This window comes from Callorhinchus milii, unplaced genomic scaffold (genome assembly GCF_018977255.1).
Source record: "Callorhinchus milii isolate IMCB2004 unplaced genomic scaffold, IMCB_Cmil_1.0 Scaffold5, whole genome shotgun sequence".
Lineage (NCBI taxonomy): Eukaryota > Metazoa > Chordata > Chondrichthyes > Chimaeriformes > Callorhinchidae > Callorhinchus > Callorhinchus milii.
In genome coordinates this window covers 15,372,923-15,386,368 of record NW_024704746.1, presented here as the reverse complement: position 1 = coordinate 15,386,368, position 13,446 = coordinate 15,372,923, and the positions used below count along the sequence as shown (strand labels likewise).

General features: G+C 36.7%; 1 protein-coding gene across 2 annotated transcripts in view; it reads right to left on the bottom strand.

Moving 5' to 3' along the window:
• Nucleotides 1–1,370: 1,370 nt before the first annotated feature.
• The window catches only part of miga1 (mitoguardin 1), a 33,473-nt gene continuing 21,397 nt past the window's right edge, over nt 1,371–13,446 (bottom strand). For both annotated transcript variants that reach the window (XM_042335711.1, XM_007887255.2), the window contains 8 exons: nt 9,597–9,718; nt 9,281–9,353; nt 8,042–8,128; nt 6,149–6,247; nt 5,488–5,622; nt 4,173–4,226; nt 3,287–3,403; nt 1,371–2,441 (listed from right to left, as the gene is read on the bottom strand). In XM_042335711.1, coding sequence (XP_042191645.1) covers nt 2,223–2,441; nt 3,287–3,403; nt 4,173–4,226; nt 5,488–5,622; nt 6,149–6,247; nt 8,042–8,128; nt 9,281–9,353; nt 9,597–9,718 — 906 coding nt within the window. In that variant the 3' untranslated portion in view covers nt 1,371–2,222. The remainder of the gene's footprint in view (nt 2,442–3,286; nt 3,404–4,172; nt 4,227–5,487; nt 5,623–6,148; nt 6,248–8,041; nt 8,129–9,280; nt 9,354–9,596; nt 9,719–13,446) is intronic.

The following is a 13,446-nucleotide window of genomic DNA, read 5'->3' as shown; positions in this document are numbered from 1 at the left end:
TTTTTAGGACTTTTATAGATACTTAGAAAGATGGTCTTTGGCTGCATAACTGAAATGTGTGTGTTCTTGCCCAGGGTTAGTTTTTCCAATAGAACAAAAACACATTGTGTTAATTTGCTTCCCTTTTTATCAGGTACCACATGTCTGCATGCCTTATGTGAAATGTAGTGTGTGTATTATCATAATCTGGACTCGTGTTTATACAACAAAATGAGTAGTTGAGTATGTCATTGGACACAAAATGAATTTTCCACAAGTCACTGTTAATATCTTCACAACAAAAGACTACAAACTCAGAGAGAAACTCTTTATTGGACTGGCAGACCCCTAGACAAGCAGAATCATAGGATCTGTTTGGAACAAATTGTATGGTACTCAAATGTAGTGAGACAAAGGTCTTCATTTCAAAATGTGGAATATTTTAGTTTAAATTGAAAACCCGACCTCCACAGGTTCTAAAACATGGCTAAAATGCCTCTCTGTCTGTCTTATTGTATTTCCCACATCATGTAAAAATGCTGGTTCCCTTTATTCCCAGAAACTATTTTATGGTGCAACATATTGCTTCAGTGCTCTGCCCAGAGATCCAGGTAGCTATGTACCCAGGACTTTGCTCATCAGTTTCTAATCTCAGGAAACATGAATACATCCTTCTCAAGCAAGAGAGTTGTGTGGTGAGTCACTGCATGTCATTCCTAATGGTTAAGAGTAGGCAGGGCATTGGTAATGTCCAGGACTCAGGTCTCCTTCAGAGAGCAGACATTGACATGGGAAGTGAAGCAGTCTCATCAGAATCATATTTACAAATTAAAGCATGTTGGAACATCCCTTTTTCTGCCTTTTCAGCCATTGCAGTTCCCTTATCAACATTTAAGGAGTGTTAATGATATCCATGGGGATGCAAGCTTGAAAGGGTTTATAAGCCTCACCTTATATAGGAGATGAAATAACATACACATTTCTCTTTCCTTCCTCTAACATTCAACACGTACGGAAAGCTGCAGTACAGTTCTATGTGTCCTGGTCACTTTCTGGTACTGCATTCCAATGACCTTTCTTCATGCGTGGATCAAGATGGTGAGTATTTGCAGACTTTTCATTCATTGGGAGCAGCACAGTCCAATCCAAAGTTATCCTCACCAGATACCATTCGCACATATTACATCAAAAATCACTGGCGAGTGATCAGTAGTGGGAATCCTGGCTGTTCTGCCCCCCCNCCCACCCCACACACACACACCTAGTTAGCCCAGAGACACTGAGGGTAAGTGTACTACTGCACCCTGGTGAAGATCAGCTAGCTTAGCACAATGATGTTAATTAGAAATCAAACCGCACATATTAAAATTAACAAAACAAAAATAGACAACTTTCTTTTTAAAGTGCTTTATTTCCTGCAGTTGTGGTTGAGCGAGAACACATAACGCTTTTACAGACCAGTGCTGAGCACCAGAAATGTTGATGACAGAAATCCTTGAAAATAAGAAGCACATTTTCTGAGACATTTCATCAACCTATAAAGTCAAGCTCTAAAAATATAGATATATATATGTGTGAACTTTATTCACTTAAGCAACCATCTCATACTAAAATGCCATGTCAGTGTTCTTAAAGGACGTATAGTATATTCACAGCAGCACTTTCATTACATAACACTAGCAAACATAACATTCAAGTAACAATATTGAGATTAGAAATTTAATCTTGTGCATTTTCTGTGTTCGATATGAAAGTGCTGTGAAAGATTTTATAGGTGTACACAGTCACATTATGGACCATTATAAATGTAGACAAAACTCAACACTTAAGTCATTGCCCACTTAGAAGAACTATAGAATTACTGTTTCAATCCCATGACTAAACAATTAAAAAAAAGCAGACAAATAAAGGTTTCGCAAACTTTATTGCAGGTAAAATGATTGCAAATATATGCTAAGGCCAATTAAATCTCCTTTATAAATTGCTGAATCTACAGTTTACAATCAATGCGGACAGAGCCTTACAAAGCAATACTAAGACTTTGTAAAATCCTGGATCTTTTCCTTTGGAAACCTCCCTGAGTCTACAATTAAATATAGTCAACATATTCGATAGTCTGAGTCCAGGAAAGTTTTAGCTGTGCTTCTTTAAGGCTCCCAAGAATTTCCTGTTGAACAAGAATAAATTATCTTCACTCTACTTTATTCACACAATGAATTGAAGGTGAGTCTGTGTTGTTTAATTTACTGAACATGTGTCTCCAAAGACCCATTGGGCAGGACAGATCCGTGTACACCAATGCACCCGTTGAATTGTTTCAGGCTATCGGCACCAAGATAAGCCATCAGAAGCTCTGTGCGACGTTGTATTAGGTGCAAGATATCCTCAGCAAGACACTCAATACTGGTGTATCTCACCTTTTCAAAATCAAAGATGTCTTTCAGGAAAAAAAGAACTTGTTCCTGTAAAACATAAAGAAATAGTTTTATTGCCTGTAACCTTTCATTCTGAATTGGTTTGTGTGTAACAAAGAATGTCATTAGGATTTACTATTGTTTAAGATGCTCGATATTAAGTTTTGCAAACCTTATGCATGAAAAAGGTATTTAATTAAACATTCATACTTTTCCCATCCCCACCCCTTTGGCTTCCACTCCCCGGCTTAAGTGTTTAAAGACATCCTCCCGATGTGCAAGACACTGTATAAATTGTATTTGTAACTACCATTGCATAAGTCAAGTCAATTGGACCACCAGAAATGAGAGATTAAAAAAATAAATTGCAAACTTTTTTGAAGGTAAGAACCTCATTCTGAAAAAGTCCATTACCTATTTACAAGGAGGGAGCTAGGTAAGTATTTGGCAGACAGGGATATGTTGAAAGCGCAGGAGAATATTATTAGGCTGCAGAGCAGCCATGATCTAATAAAGTGATGGAGCAGGTTCGATAGGCTGAATAGGCTACTCCTGATCCTATCTTCTTATGTTCTTATTGATGTGAATGGGTTTCCCAAATGGCCAGGCATCTACATCTCACATCAGCAATGTAAGAACAACTAATAACGTATTATCCAATTGATAACCAATGCTTTTCTTTGGTTAATTACATAATCCAGAAGATTTGCAATTCCCTCTGTACACATGGTTTACACATGGTGCATAATAGTCTGTGCCCCAAGTGTTGAACCAACAATTAATACTTTAGCTTTTTAGCTTGTATAAAATGCAAATAGATACACAAGAAATTGCAATCACATTACTAGCAACTTTAGAGAATATGGATTTTGGGGAAATTAGAATCTACATACCTTGAAGAAGCAGCACAAATCATACATTGAATTCTTGGGTCCTAAGAATCCCCAAGCTAAGACTGGGCTAATGTGCTCACAAACAGCATAGAAATGTGCAATAAATCCATCAGGCACCTGTTCCAGTCACGACATGGAAGGAAAGTGAAGTGAAAAAAGGATCATTGAATAAAACAGGTTTCCGTTCGTTTCAGAACTATGTACTTGGAAGACAGCACTAATATGAGCTCATGACTCTGACCCACATATGTAAACAACAATGAATTTACTTTGTTATTAGTAATCTTCTCAAAATAATTGCATTTATTCTGATCAAAAAGTCAAGAATTAAATTTGCTTTTTATTCTTGATGAAAGTGATGTCTTTAGATTTGTACACACATTGCAGGAAGGCGCTGGCTAATTGTTTTCAGAGGAACTTCTCTGAATTGTTCGATTTGGAAACCAGTTAAAGTTTTGCTCTGGTACAGTGAGTTCATGTCATGGTGAAAATTCTGTTGATTCAGCTGCTTTACTGCGCTCCATTCAAATCCAGCCTTAAAATCCGGGCTGGATTCACAAAAGGTCTTGTGGAATGATGTTCCATTAGAAACACGTAGTGTACATTTCATTGGCCCCTCACTTGTTGTCTTGATTGTACTCATCACCGCAAGTACTGTACTGGCCAGTTGGAGTTGCTACCTTTTTTGCAGAGTAAAAATTGGAAGGTTTGAAACTTACATTGCCTGCTTTAAAGAGGCTGAGATGCACGGTGTATGTACAATAGTTGTAAATATATATATATATATGGAGAAGCCAGAGAGAAAAAAAAACGATGAATGGATACTTTATTCTTCCATTCACTGTTTCTAGGAGGTGGGGGTGGGGAGGGGAGGGTCAATACTTGCCTTCAGATGCTGTCTCTTTGTCTTCAGCACTGACCAACAACTTGAAGCCACAGCCTGTGAAGATAGAATGAGAATTGTCAAACACTGAATCTGTTTAGAAATGCACATGATTTTCCCTGCTCTGATAGCGATGTCTTCATAATTCGCATGTATTGATTTCCAGGTCTCCTACCGAGAGTTAATTATGTTGTTTCATTCCCGATGTTTCAGTCCAATTGAAATTAATCAACAGGATCATTGGGTGAAATCAACTAATTCCCAACATGACTGACAGTTATCTTCATCACTGAAGGTAAGAAATGGGAATTTGACTGTTCTTTACAAAATAACAGACTTTTGGGAGGAGAACTGAACTAAAAATCTACTATTCATATGAATTAATAAGGTTGCATTATTAAGCAAGTTTGGATGTTTTGTCTAGTACCTTCTATGTTTATAATTACTATAAGGTTTTTGTACAGCGTGCATATAGTGTATTTTAACAACTGGGCATGCAATTACTATCTTACAATAACTTCTGATTATTGGACAAACATGATATGTTAGGTTTGCATTATTGAATTTACATGACTATTGTATAGAACTCGACTGCCACAGTTGAAATGAACTATGCTTTCAATGCAGAGGTAATCTCCATTGCCTTATAAATTGTTTGTGTACCTGTTCCTTCCTACTGCCTGGTTCTGGTGTCCTTTTAAACCCGAAAAACTAAATCATAGGTTCAGACATTGAATGAAATATCCACAAAATATATAACGTATATGATGTATAAAAATTCATTTGTTAGTTTGTACATTTTTTGAGCATTCATAGTTTATTTCAAAATGAAATCTGAAGGTTTTTTTTTTACAGGCTGTACACCATGGTAAGAAAACAGTTTTGTAGATACAAATCCAGGATTGAGGCCAAAAAAACTGAATCTGATGCCAAGTTCAAAGCAATATATCTAGGAATACTTAAGACTGCTTTAACCAAAACCACACAGCAGAGGTATGTGAACTGGTTATGATGAAACTTGGCCTTTTTAACTAGCATAGTTTGGATGGTTAAGCTTTAGCAATCCAGTTTTGTCCATATAAGGTACTAACCCATTGCAAAGAAAGCAGTCTTGAAATATTGCTCAGCTAATATCATGCCTGAAATCAAACTTGCTTTCTCAAGCCAGAGTGACACATTACATATACAATAGTGGGAGATGGAACTTCGGAAACCACATCTGTTTACTAATAAAGCACATCACATTAATTCTTGAAAAAAATCAAATTACAGCATAACTCATAGGTAACATTATTTAAATTTGCCNTTTTTTACTCACAGTTTCCTTAAAAGAGTTGTTAAGCCAGCGGTTGTTGACTACATTCTGTATGGAAGTAGGCGGATTCTCTAAATCTTCAAAGGAATCCATCAGGATGAAGTCAAGGACAACATCATAAAAGTTCAGATGTTTAACCTGTTTTGTGAAGTACAAGTATTTGTATGAATACAAAAGGGGACACACACTTGCATGCTACCAACCACTGCTGACTAACAGTGAGTGTACACTTAAAGGAAAAGATCCTAAAATGGTCTTAAGGAATACGCAGGGATAATCATCACAGGGCGTAATTGAAGAGTATTCCATTAATTATTGCACCATTCCCAGACAAAGTAGATCATCTGTAACAAAAATGTAAAGCACTCTGATAACTTGCAAAGATGTGTTTATTTTCCCTGTGGTACAGAGTATGTATCCAATCTGCCAAGAACGACTGAAATGCATTTAATTTCTCCAGCGTAGTTCATGATGGTTTGGTATTTCTGCCAGAAATTCTTGAAAGTGTTTTCAATATACGGAAATATTTTTTATTCACTTCGTAGACTTGTTAATTCCTTTTCAAAATATTTTAAATTTATTTGAGGTGCCAGATTTTAACCCTTATACTGCCAGCAGGTAAGGATGTTGACAGCTCCCAAGAGCCAGATTGTGTAAAACTCACCCCTCTTGTAGCGAGTTCTTGTTGAGTTGTCTCCCAGTGATCCATTTGCTGTAGAAAGTACATCATCTCCTCAAAGACCTCCTCAAACCTTTTGGGATTCTAGAATAACAAGCCAACGTTTAGACTTAAATCACTATTTTGGAATCCTGTAGCTTAGTGGTTACAGCACTCGCCTCGCAAGCTGGGTTCGATTCCCAGGCTGGGTGAAATGTTGGGCAAGTTTCCTTACTCCATAATCGTGTTTACCTAGCAGTAAATAGGAACCCAGTTGTTAGTCGCTTGACGGATCACTTTTCTGGGGGGAATAATCCCTTCAAATAAATGAAACAATAATTTGGTCACTCAATCCATGACTGTTTGAGGGACACTGCTGTGTGCAATTGGCTGCCGCATTTAGCCCACAAAATATACAGCCCATTCATCTTTCAGTATATTCTGTGAAGTGCTTTGAGATGTCTCGAAGACACAATAAGGCGCTATATCAAATGCAAGGAATATTATTGTATTTTATTTATGTATAAACTTGGCTTAAGCTCACAGGCTTGGCTGACACTCCAGTGCAATGCAAGGCAGCTGTGCTGCGTTGTCAAAGGTGCCTGCAGTCTATCAATTGAGGACATTAAAGATCCTATGATACTATTTAAAAAGAGAATCAAATTTTTCCTGTTGTATGGCTAATGATCCTCACCTCATGGATTGTGGGACCTTGTTGGTGCAAATGGCGTATGTGTTTGCCTACAAAAACGATCCCAGCACTTGACAGTGATTCCATGTGAAGTGCTTTGAGATGTTTTGGCGTGATAAAACACTATAAAAATTCAAGTTCTTTCTGGTTATGTTATCGTCAAACTTCGAATAAATTGGAATTGAATATTATATACAATATTTATAGTCAAACTCAAAAACTAATTCTGACTATACACACCAGCTGGACTGCATTATGTCAGCAGATCAGTATTGCTTTCTCCTTGATTTACTGCAATCTGTTTGGTAAGAAGATTTATTGGAACATATTGGATTGTATTCAATTTTCAGAAAGAATTAATCAAAATTCTTTATAAACATATTTCCCACCCAGATGGAAGAGACAATTTAAGTCTGTTAATTAGATTTGTAGCAATACAATATGGTCCAATAATCCTTGTATTTGATATTGTGTGTTTCACATCGCAAGGCCACCTCAAAGGTAATTCCTGTAGTTGTAGTTCAAGGCAACAGCAAGTGTGCGCACAGCAATGTTCCACAAACAGCCATGAAGTGAATGACCAATCTTATCTACAGAATTGTTGGGCAGTACATTGGGAGAAACTCACTTTTCTTGATAAATCGTGCCTAGGATCGTAAAACTCCTCTCAGATCAACAGATGGGAACTCAGTTTAACATCTCATCTGAAGGATGGCGTATCTAACAATGCAGCACTCCCCACTACTTCAAAGACCTGATTTTGTGCTTGAACCTAAAATGCTTCGATCCAGAGGCAAAAGTCTTACCAATTGAGCTATGGTTAGATTTTGTGATTTCTTTCTCCTTAAGGAGCTAATATGCCATAATTAAAATAATTTTAATTTGGGTGATTTGAAGACTGCTGAAATGCTTCTTTTAAGAAAACAATTGTGTTTAATTGAGCCGATCTTTCTCTTAACTTTGCTACAACTGGAGTGTTCCCATACTTGGCTACAAAATAAGCAGTTCCTGCACTTTACAGTAAAACCTGTCAAGCACTTTGAGACATCCTCCAAACATGATAGGGGCTACATCAAATGCAGGGATTATTATTATTAATAATAATAATTGCCACTTTAGCAAGGTATTAACTAGTGCCTGTAGGAACTGTACTCCAGCATGATGTAGGTAGGGATTTGGGGAAAATAAACAATTATAAAATAACATACCTTGTGCGCTTTCATTATGATAGCCGACAGGATCTTTCTTCCAGTCTCAGCAAAATATTTAGCATTTGCTGCATCGGAAAGAATTACCTGAAAAACATGCAAGAAATACACTATTAAACATGAAAACATCCTTTTACATCTACGTGACAAATTGTAAGAGTTTGGCCAAATTTAAATTACTTTAATATATAATTATATTGTCAAAATTCTTCAAGATTTAACCTTCTGGAAATGATACCACACAGACTTTGCTCTTCAGTTCCAGGGAGGTGGGGGAGGGAGTTGGTGGCAGTGGCTGGTGTCATTCTCTTTTTAATTAACATGAAGGTGCAAAATGCCTCCTTATCAACCAAGTGACAGTTTGGGAGCTTCCACATCTAGTGCACATTACTGCGTACCACTGTATTTTAAGACTCTCTGGCCAAACTCAGCACATCATTTTCTTAGACAAGGAAAAAAGCACCCTCTGCCCATATGTTTTAACTTTGATAATTTTAAGTATCAAATATCCATTTTTAGAAAGGAGATCGAAGGTGATTGAGCTTAAAAGAAAAATGGTAAAGATATTGGGAGTCCTCAAACAAGGTTTTCAGCTGTTTAACAGGGCACAAGGCTCCATGAATACACACTCAAATTCTATCAAGGTACTCTGAAATAAATTGCTGAGACCAACCAGCTTGAATTGAATCGACTTATTCCTGCAAGAAATGCACTCCCAATAGAAGTACATTTCTTGCAGGAATAAGTATATTCAATTCTGTGCACATGACCATGAGAAAACCTGTCTGTGTATAATATCTGGTGTCCTTTTGACACCAGATAATATTCTGTCTTGGTGATATAGCAGGAGATTCCTGTTGAGAGTTAATTGTTAGAAGCAGGGCTGTCTCTGCTGTATCAACTATACCTTATATACAACAACAACAACAACAAGATTCCATTTATAAAGCGCCTTTCACGTCAGGAGGACGTCCCAATATAATGTAGGGGACGTGGTCTGCTTACTGTGGCTACCCAGTATTGCCTAAAAATTCATTAATTTATGTTGTTTCAGTTCTTAAAAATGAATTTTGATTAATTAAAGTAACATTTATGTTCTCAATTTCCTAATGGAAACTGCTTTCCCTCTTGAATAAGCAAACTTCTATTTCCTCAGTTACAAGTGAGAAGGATTCCTTTTTTTTAACCTCTGTGACATGAGTTTATATTCATACTAATTTCATTCTTTCAAAGTAATACCTGGAAAGCTTGACGCACACAGTGTACTTTTGCGAGAAAATCACTGTCTCCCACGCATTCGAGCAGCTCAGTCCTGTGGGAGAAAGCCGGATTAAAATCAGAAACAGTGACTTGTAAATTCTGGAAGATGATAAGACAAAGATAAATGTTGTTTGCATTTAAATACACCTTGTCAAAGAATTTGAGTCACAGAATTGGCTCATTACAATATCATCAATATTTGGGACTGATACAAAATCATTGTCTACTTGATGCTAGTCTTTGTAGATGAAGAATACATTGTGCTAAACGATAGCCCGAGGATAGAGTTACTTGCCTTAGCACTCTGCAAGAAACATTTCCATCTTCTGCTAAATGCATTGCTGCTTCATAGAGAGGCAGGTGACACCAGGACCCAAGCCCATAAGCACAATTCCTCGTCTCCCTGTGTTCTGTGAGCTGTGAAGAACATTACAGGGAAGATAGATTATCAGTCATGTTTGACCATGTGTTTAGAAGACATTAAAAGAAATAATGGGGTCAGTGATGAAATCAGATACATTACTGTCCTATCATTATTCACAATCCATTGAAATTGCACAGAAATTGAGCAACATGAATTTATAAATCATGATCTGACTGCTGCCCATAATCTTAGATTTTCAGTGCAGACATTATTTTATATACACAGTACTAATGTATCTTAGTTCCATCAATGCTACAGTACTACAATTATGCTTACAAAGTGATCCATTTTCACTAATAAAAAACACTTGATATAGTTCTTGGCCCAACCACTTTACTGAAGTTGCACATCGTGAACCATTCTAGCAGTGTTTTGTGAGTGTGTTAATCAAGCAAAGAATGCTGTGCTTTTTGTCCGTTATGGTCCAAAATCAAATCCAAAATTTTTATTGCCACCTTAAAATGCTAATTTTGTTGGTAGTTTATGGTGTTGATTTAAGTGCTAATTTAGCATCACCCAACTTGGCTTTTTCAACATTGCTATAAAATGGAAATCTTATTTGAAGAATATACCTGATTGTAAGTGCAGTACTTTTTAATAAAAAGACGGTGAAGGTTGATTTGGTGACTGTTGTCAAAAATAAACAATTATCTTTTGAGTGACTGTTGTTATCTAAGGGATCACTGGTTAAAGCATATTGTCTAAAACAAGACCCACAGTAGACAGACTAAATTATGATGACTGGAATGTGCTGCTCTGCAAGTTTGACCTCTTGCATGTTCCTGCCAATTGCAGTTTTTCTGTAATTTACGCTGCGTTTAGTGGTATGATATGAATCCTGAAATGTTAGATAAGGTTGCATTTTTAAGTAAAGGTGTTGGACAAAAATGAATAAAGCATTTAATGGATTGAAGTAAGGAAATGGTCGTACATAGTTTCTCATATATGGTTACAAAGATATTCCAGAATCAGAGGGGAAAAAAATCTTCCTGCACAAACTGCAAAAATAATTCATACATTTCAACCCCATTTGTCTTCCAGCTAACGTGTCATCTGGAAATCACTATATATTCTTAATAAGGAAACTATCACGTTGACTCAATGCCACACTTTGTGTTTACTTCTTCTTGGATATGGTTGAATTTGTGGTTTTAAAATGTCATTTTGAGAAATGTCCATGGTGTCTACTTTAATATAATAGAACAGAAAGTTCAACATTTGTGTTCATAATGAATTGGTCCAATTTACATCTTATTTAGAAAAGCTAAACACCAATGTTAGGCTATTGTGTTATATGGTTATTGTGTTCTGTGATTTCATCTTATCACTGCATAGCCAGTCTTCCTAGCTAACTAAAAATAGTGATATGCTTATCCCTCTAATGGTTTTTAAGGATCTTGAGTGAAATCTTTTGGAAATCTTTTTCTCTTCACTGAATGGAAATTCAGCTCTGCAAACCTCTCCTCTCCTGGAGCTCTAAGACCTAGAATCATCCTTGTTGCTCTTATTTGGCTACTGAGATGCATCATTAATCCGTCATTGCACACACATTGTCCTTTGAATGTATATGTACTGTTTCTTGTTCCAATACATGTTACCTTATATTTATCTCCACTAAAGTATGATCTACCTCTTCTTTGCCTTCTGCTAAATTGATCCAGATTTTTTGGATTTCCTTTTGCCCTACTTATGCTTGTTGTGAAATCTAGGTCACAAATCTAGAACACTTTATCAGTAGTTTATTCCTAATTTGCGAATGGTGTGCGCATGTAGATGACAGTATTCATAATTTTAGAAGGCAGCTATTTGTGAAATCAATAATTAAAATTTACTCTTAAGCCAATTAAGTAAATGAATATTTGTGAAAACATAATCAAGGTTGTCAAGAGTTCATGACATTCGGTCAGACTGATGAAACCTACCAACGTTGAGTAATTCTTAAAGCTGACTGGTCTGTGGTGCATCAACAGTTTGATAATGGAGTACAAACTATTTGTGGCATTTAATGATTCAACACATCGTTTGGAATTCATCCTCCATGCATAGTAAATGGGAGAGAATTCTGACCAAAATGTCCACATAAGGATTTACGTTTTAAAATAATGCGTAGCAGATGTGATCTGGTACATCTTTTTAACGACCCTAATGCTAATTCAGTTTGACCTTTTATGCACACAATTCTGGATAGCTGGTCGGTTCATACTCTGTAACCACAGCGTTTGCAGGATAAATGAACAGAACGTAGGCAGTAGATCGGTGCACTTAAATACATCATTAATCTGTCTGTACAAACATTAATGGGTTGCCCCTAACTCAGAGAAGCAAGAATTTAATATCCTGCCTCAACTCAGCTGAGCAAGTCATTTGTGTATTTACAAATAGAGGGATAAAATTGGGACATTGAATTCATATTGTCCAGGCTAACACGTCAATACAGTTATAAACTGTAGAATTCCTTGAGTGATATACCACTTTATCATTTAAGATGCTGTTTTTTACTTCAAAACAGTAACTTGGACATTGATTTACTTTTCTTTGTTGGAAGTAGATGAAAGATCTGAGTGTAGTGTTGCATCTTTATAAAAATAATTTAACTGAGGGCCTTAGCAAGTGTTCAGTAAACGGGACATTTTATTTCAAACAGGAAGCTTGGGAGTGAAATGTTACTTCACTGTGCTATATTTATGTTTAGCAGTCCAGCCTTAAAGACCCAGTTATATTTTATTGCAGAATCTACAGTGTCTGCGGGAGGTACACTGATATATGATAAACGGACTGTCCAGTGTGAATTCCATTCCATTAGTAAAGCCCAGAGCAGGAGCAGCCATCTCCAAACATTCCAGTAAGACAGTCAAAACATTTAAAGCTCATGGATATCTTTACTGCCTCTGATTTTTGCTGCGTTGCAATTATATATTTAGCTAACTGTCTGTAGCCATCTGTTAAAATCTGTCAGAGGTATGCTCTTAATATATGAGAAAGACGCTGTATTTCTGTTTACACAGAGGTTGGTTACAGAGGGAGTTTTGGAAGTTTTTTTTTAAGCCCCTGTGTTGCACTTTCTTTCTTGCAGTAGATGGCCAGTGAAATGCATTGTGTGACCAATGTATTAGTTTCTGCTTGTGCTCAGCAGTAAGTGACTAGGCCCTGTCTCAGCAAGAAACTACCTGAGCTGTTCCATGCATCATGGAGTGGGCAGCACAGGGCCATTAATGTATCATTTATTTTAAATATAATGTTAAATGTCCATATCCTAGCGCGATACTGAGAACTTCTGAGTGGTGATTCATCGAAAAATAAACCGTCTCATAGTATTTGGGATGATGCGTGGCTCGATATCACACTGGGGTTTCCTTTACTGTTCAACACTCGCCTTCAGTCACCCTTTATATTTGCACCAAGTTATAATCCGGAAAATATGTGGCATCTTTTTCCAGATCAGTATGCTGTTACAGGGCAATCTGCCAGTCAGGTATAGCTACTTCTCCAAATAAGGTCAGTCTAAAACAGTTTAAGGTCAGATTAGAGGTGCTTACAATCGAATCCTCCCTTTTTTACAAAGCAACATGTGCTTTCAACTCAGAATATCATTTCCGTCATACTTGAAAGGACACACTAACTTATCTTTCTCCTAGAATAATTTACCCCATGTAGATTTCTAGCAATTTTTGTTTTAATTTTTAATCCAAAGCTTTTCTTTTCATACCCGTTTTTCACCTGG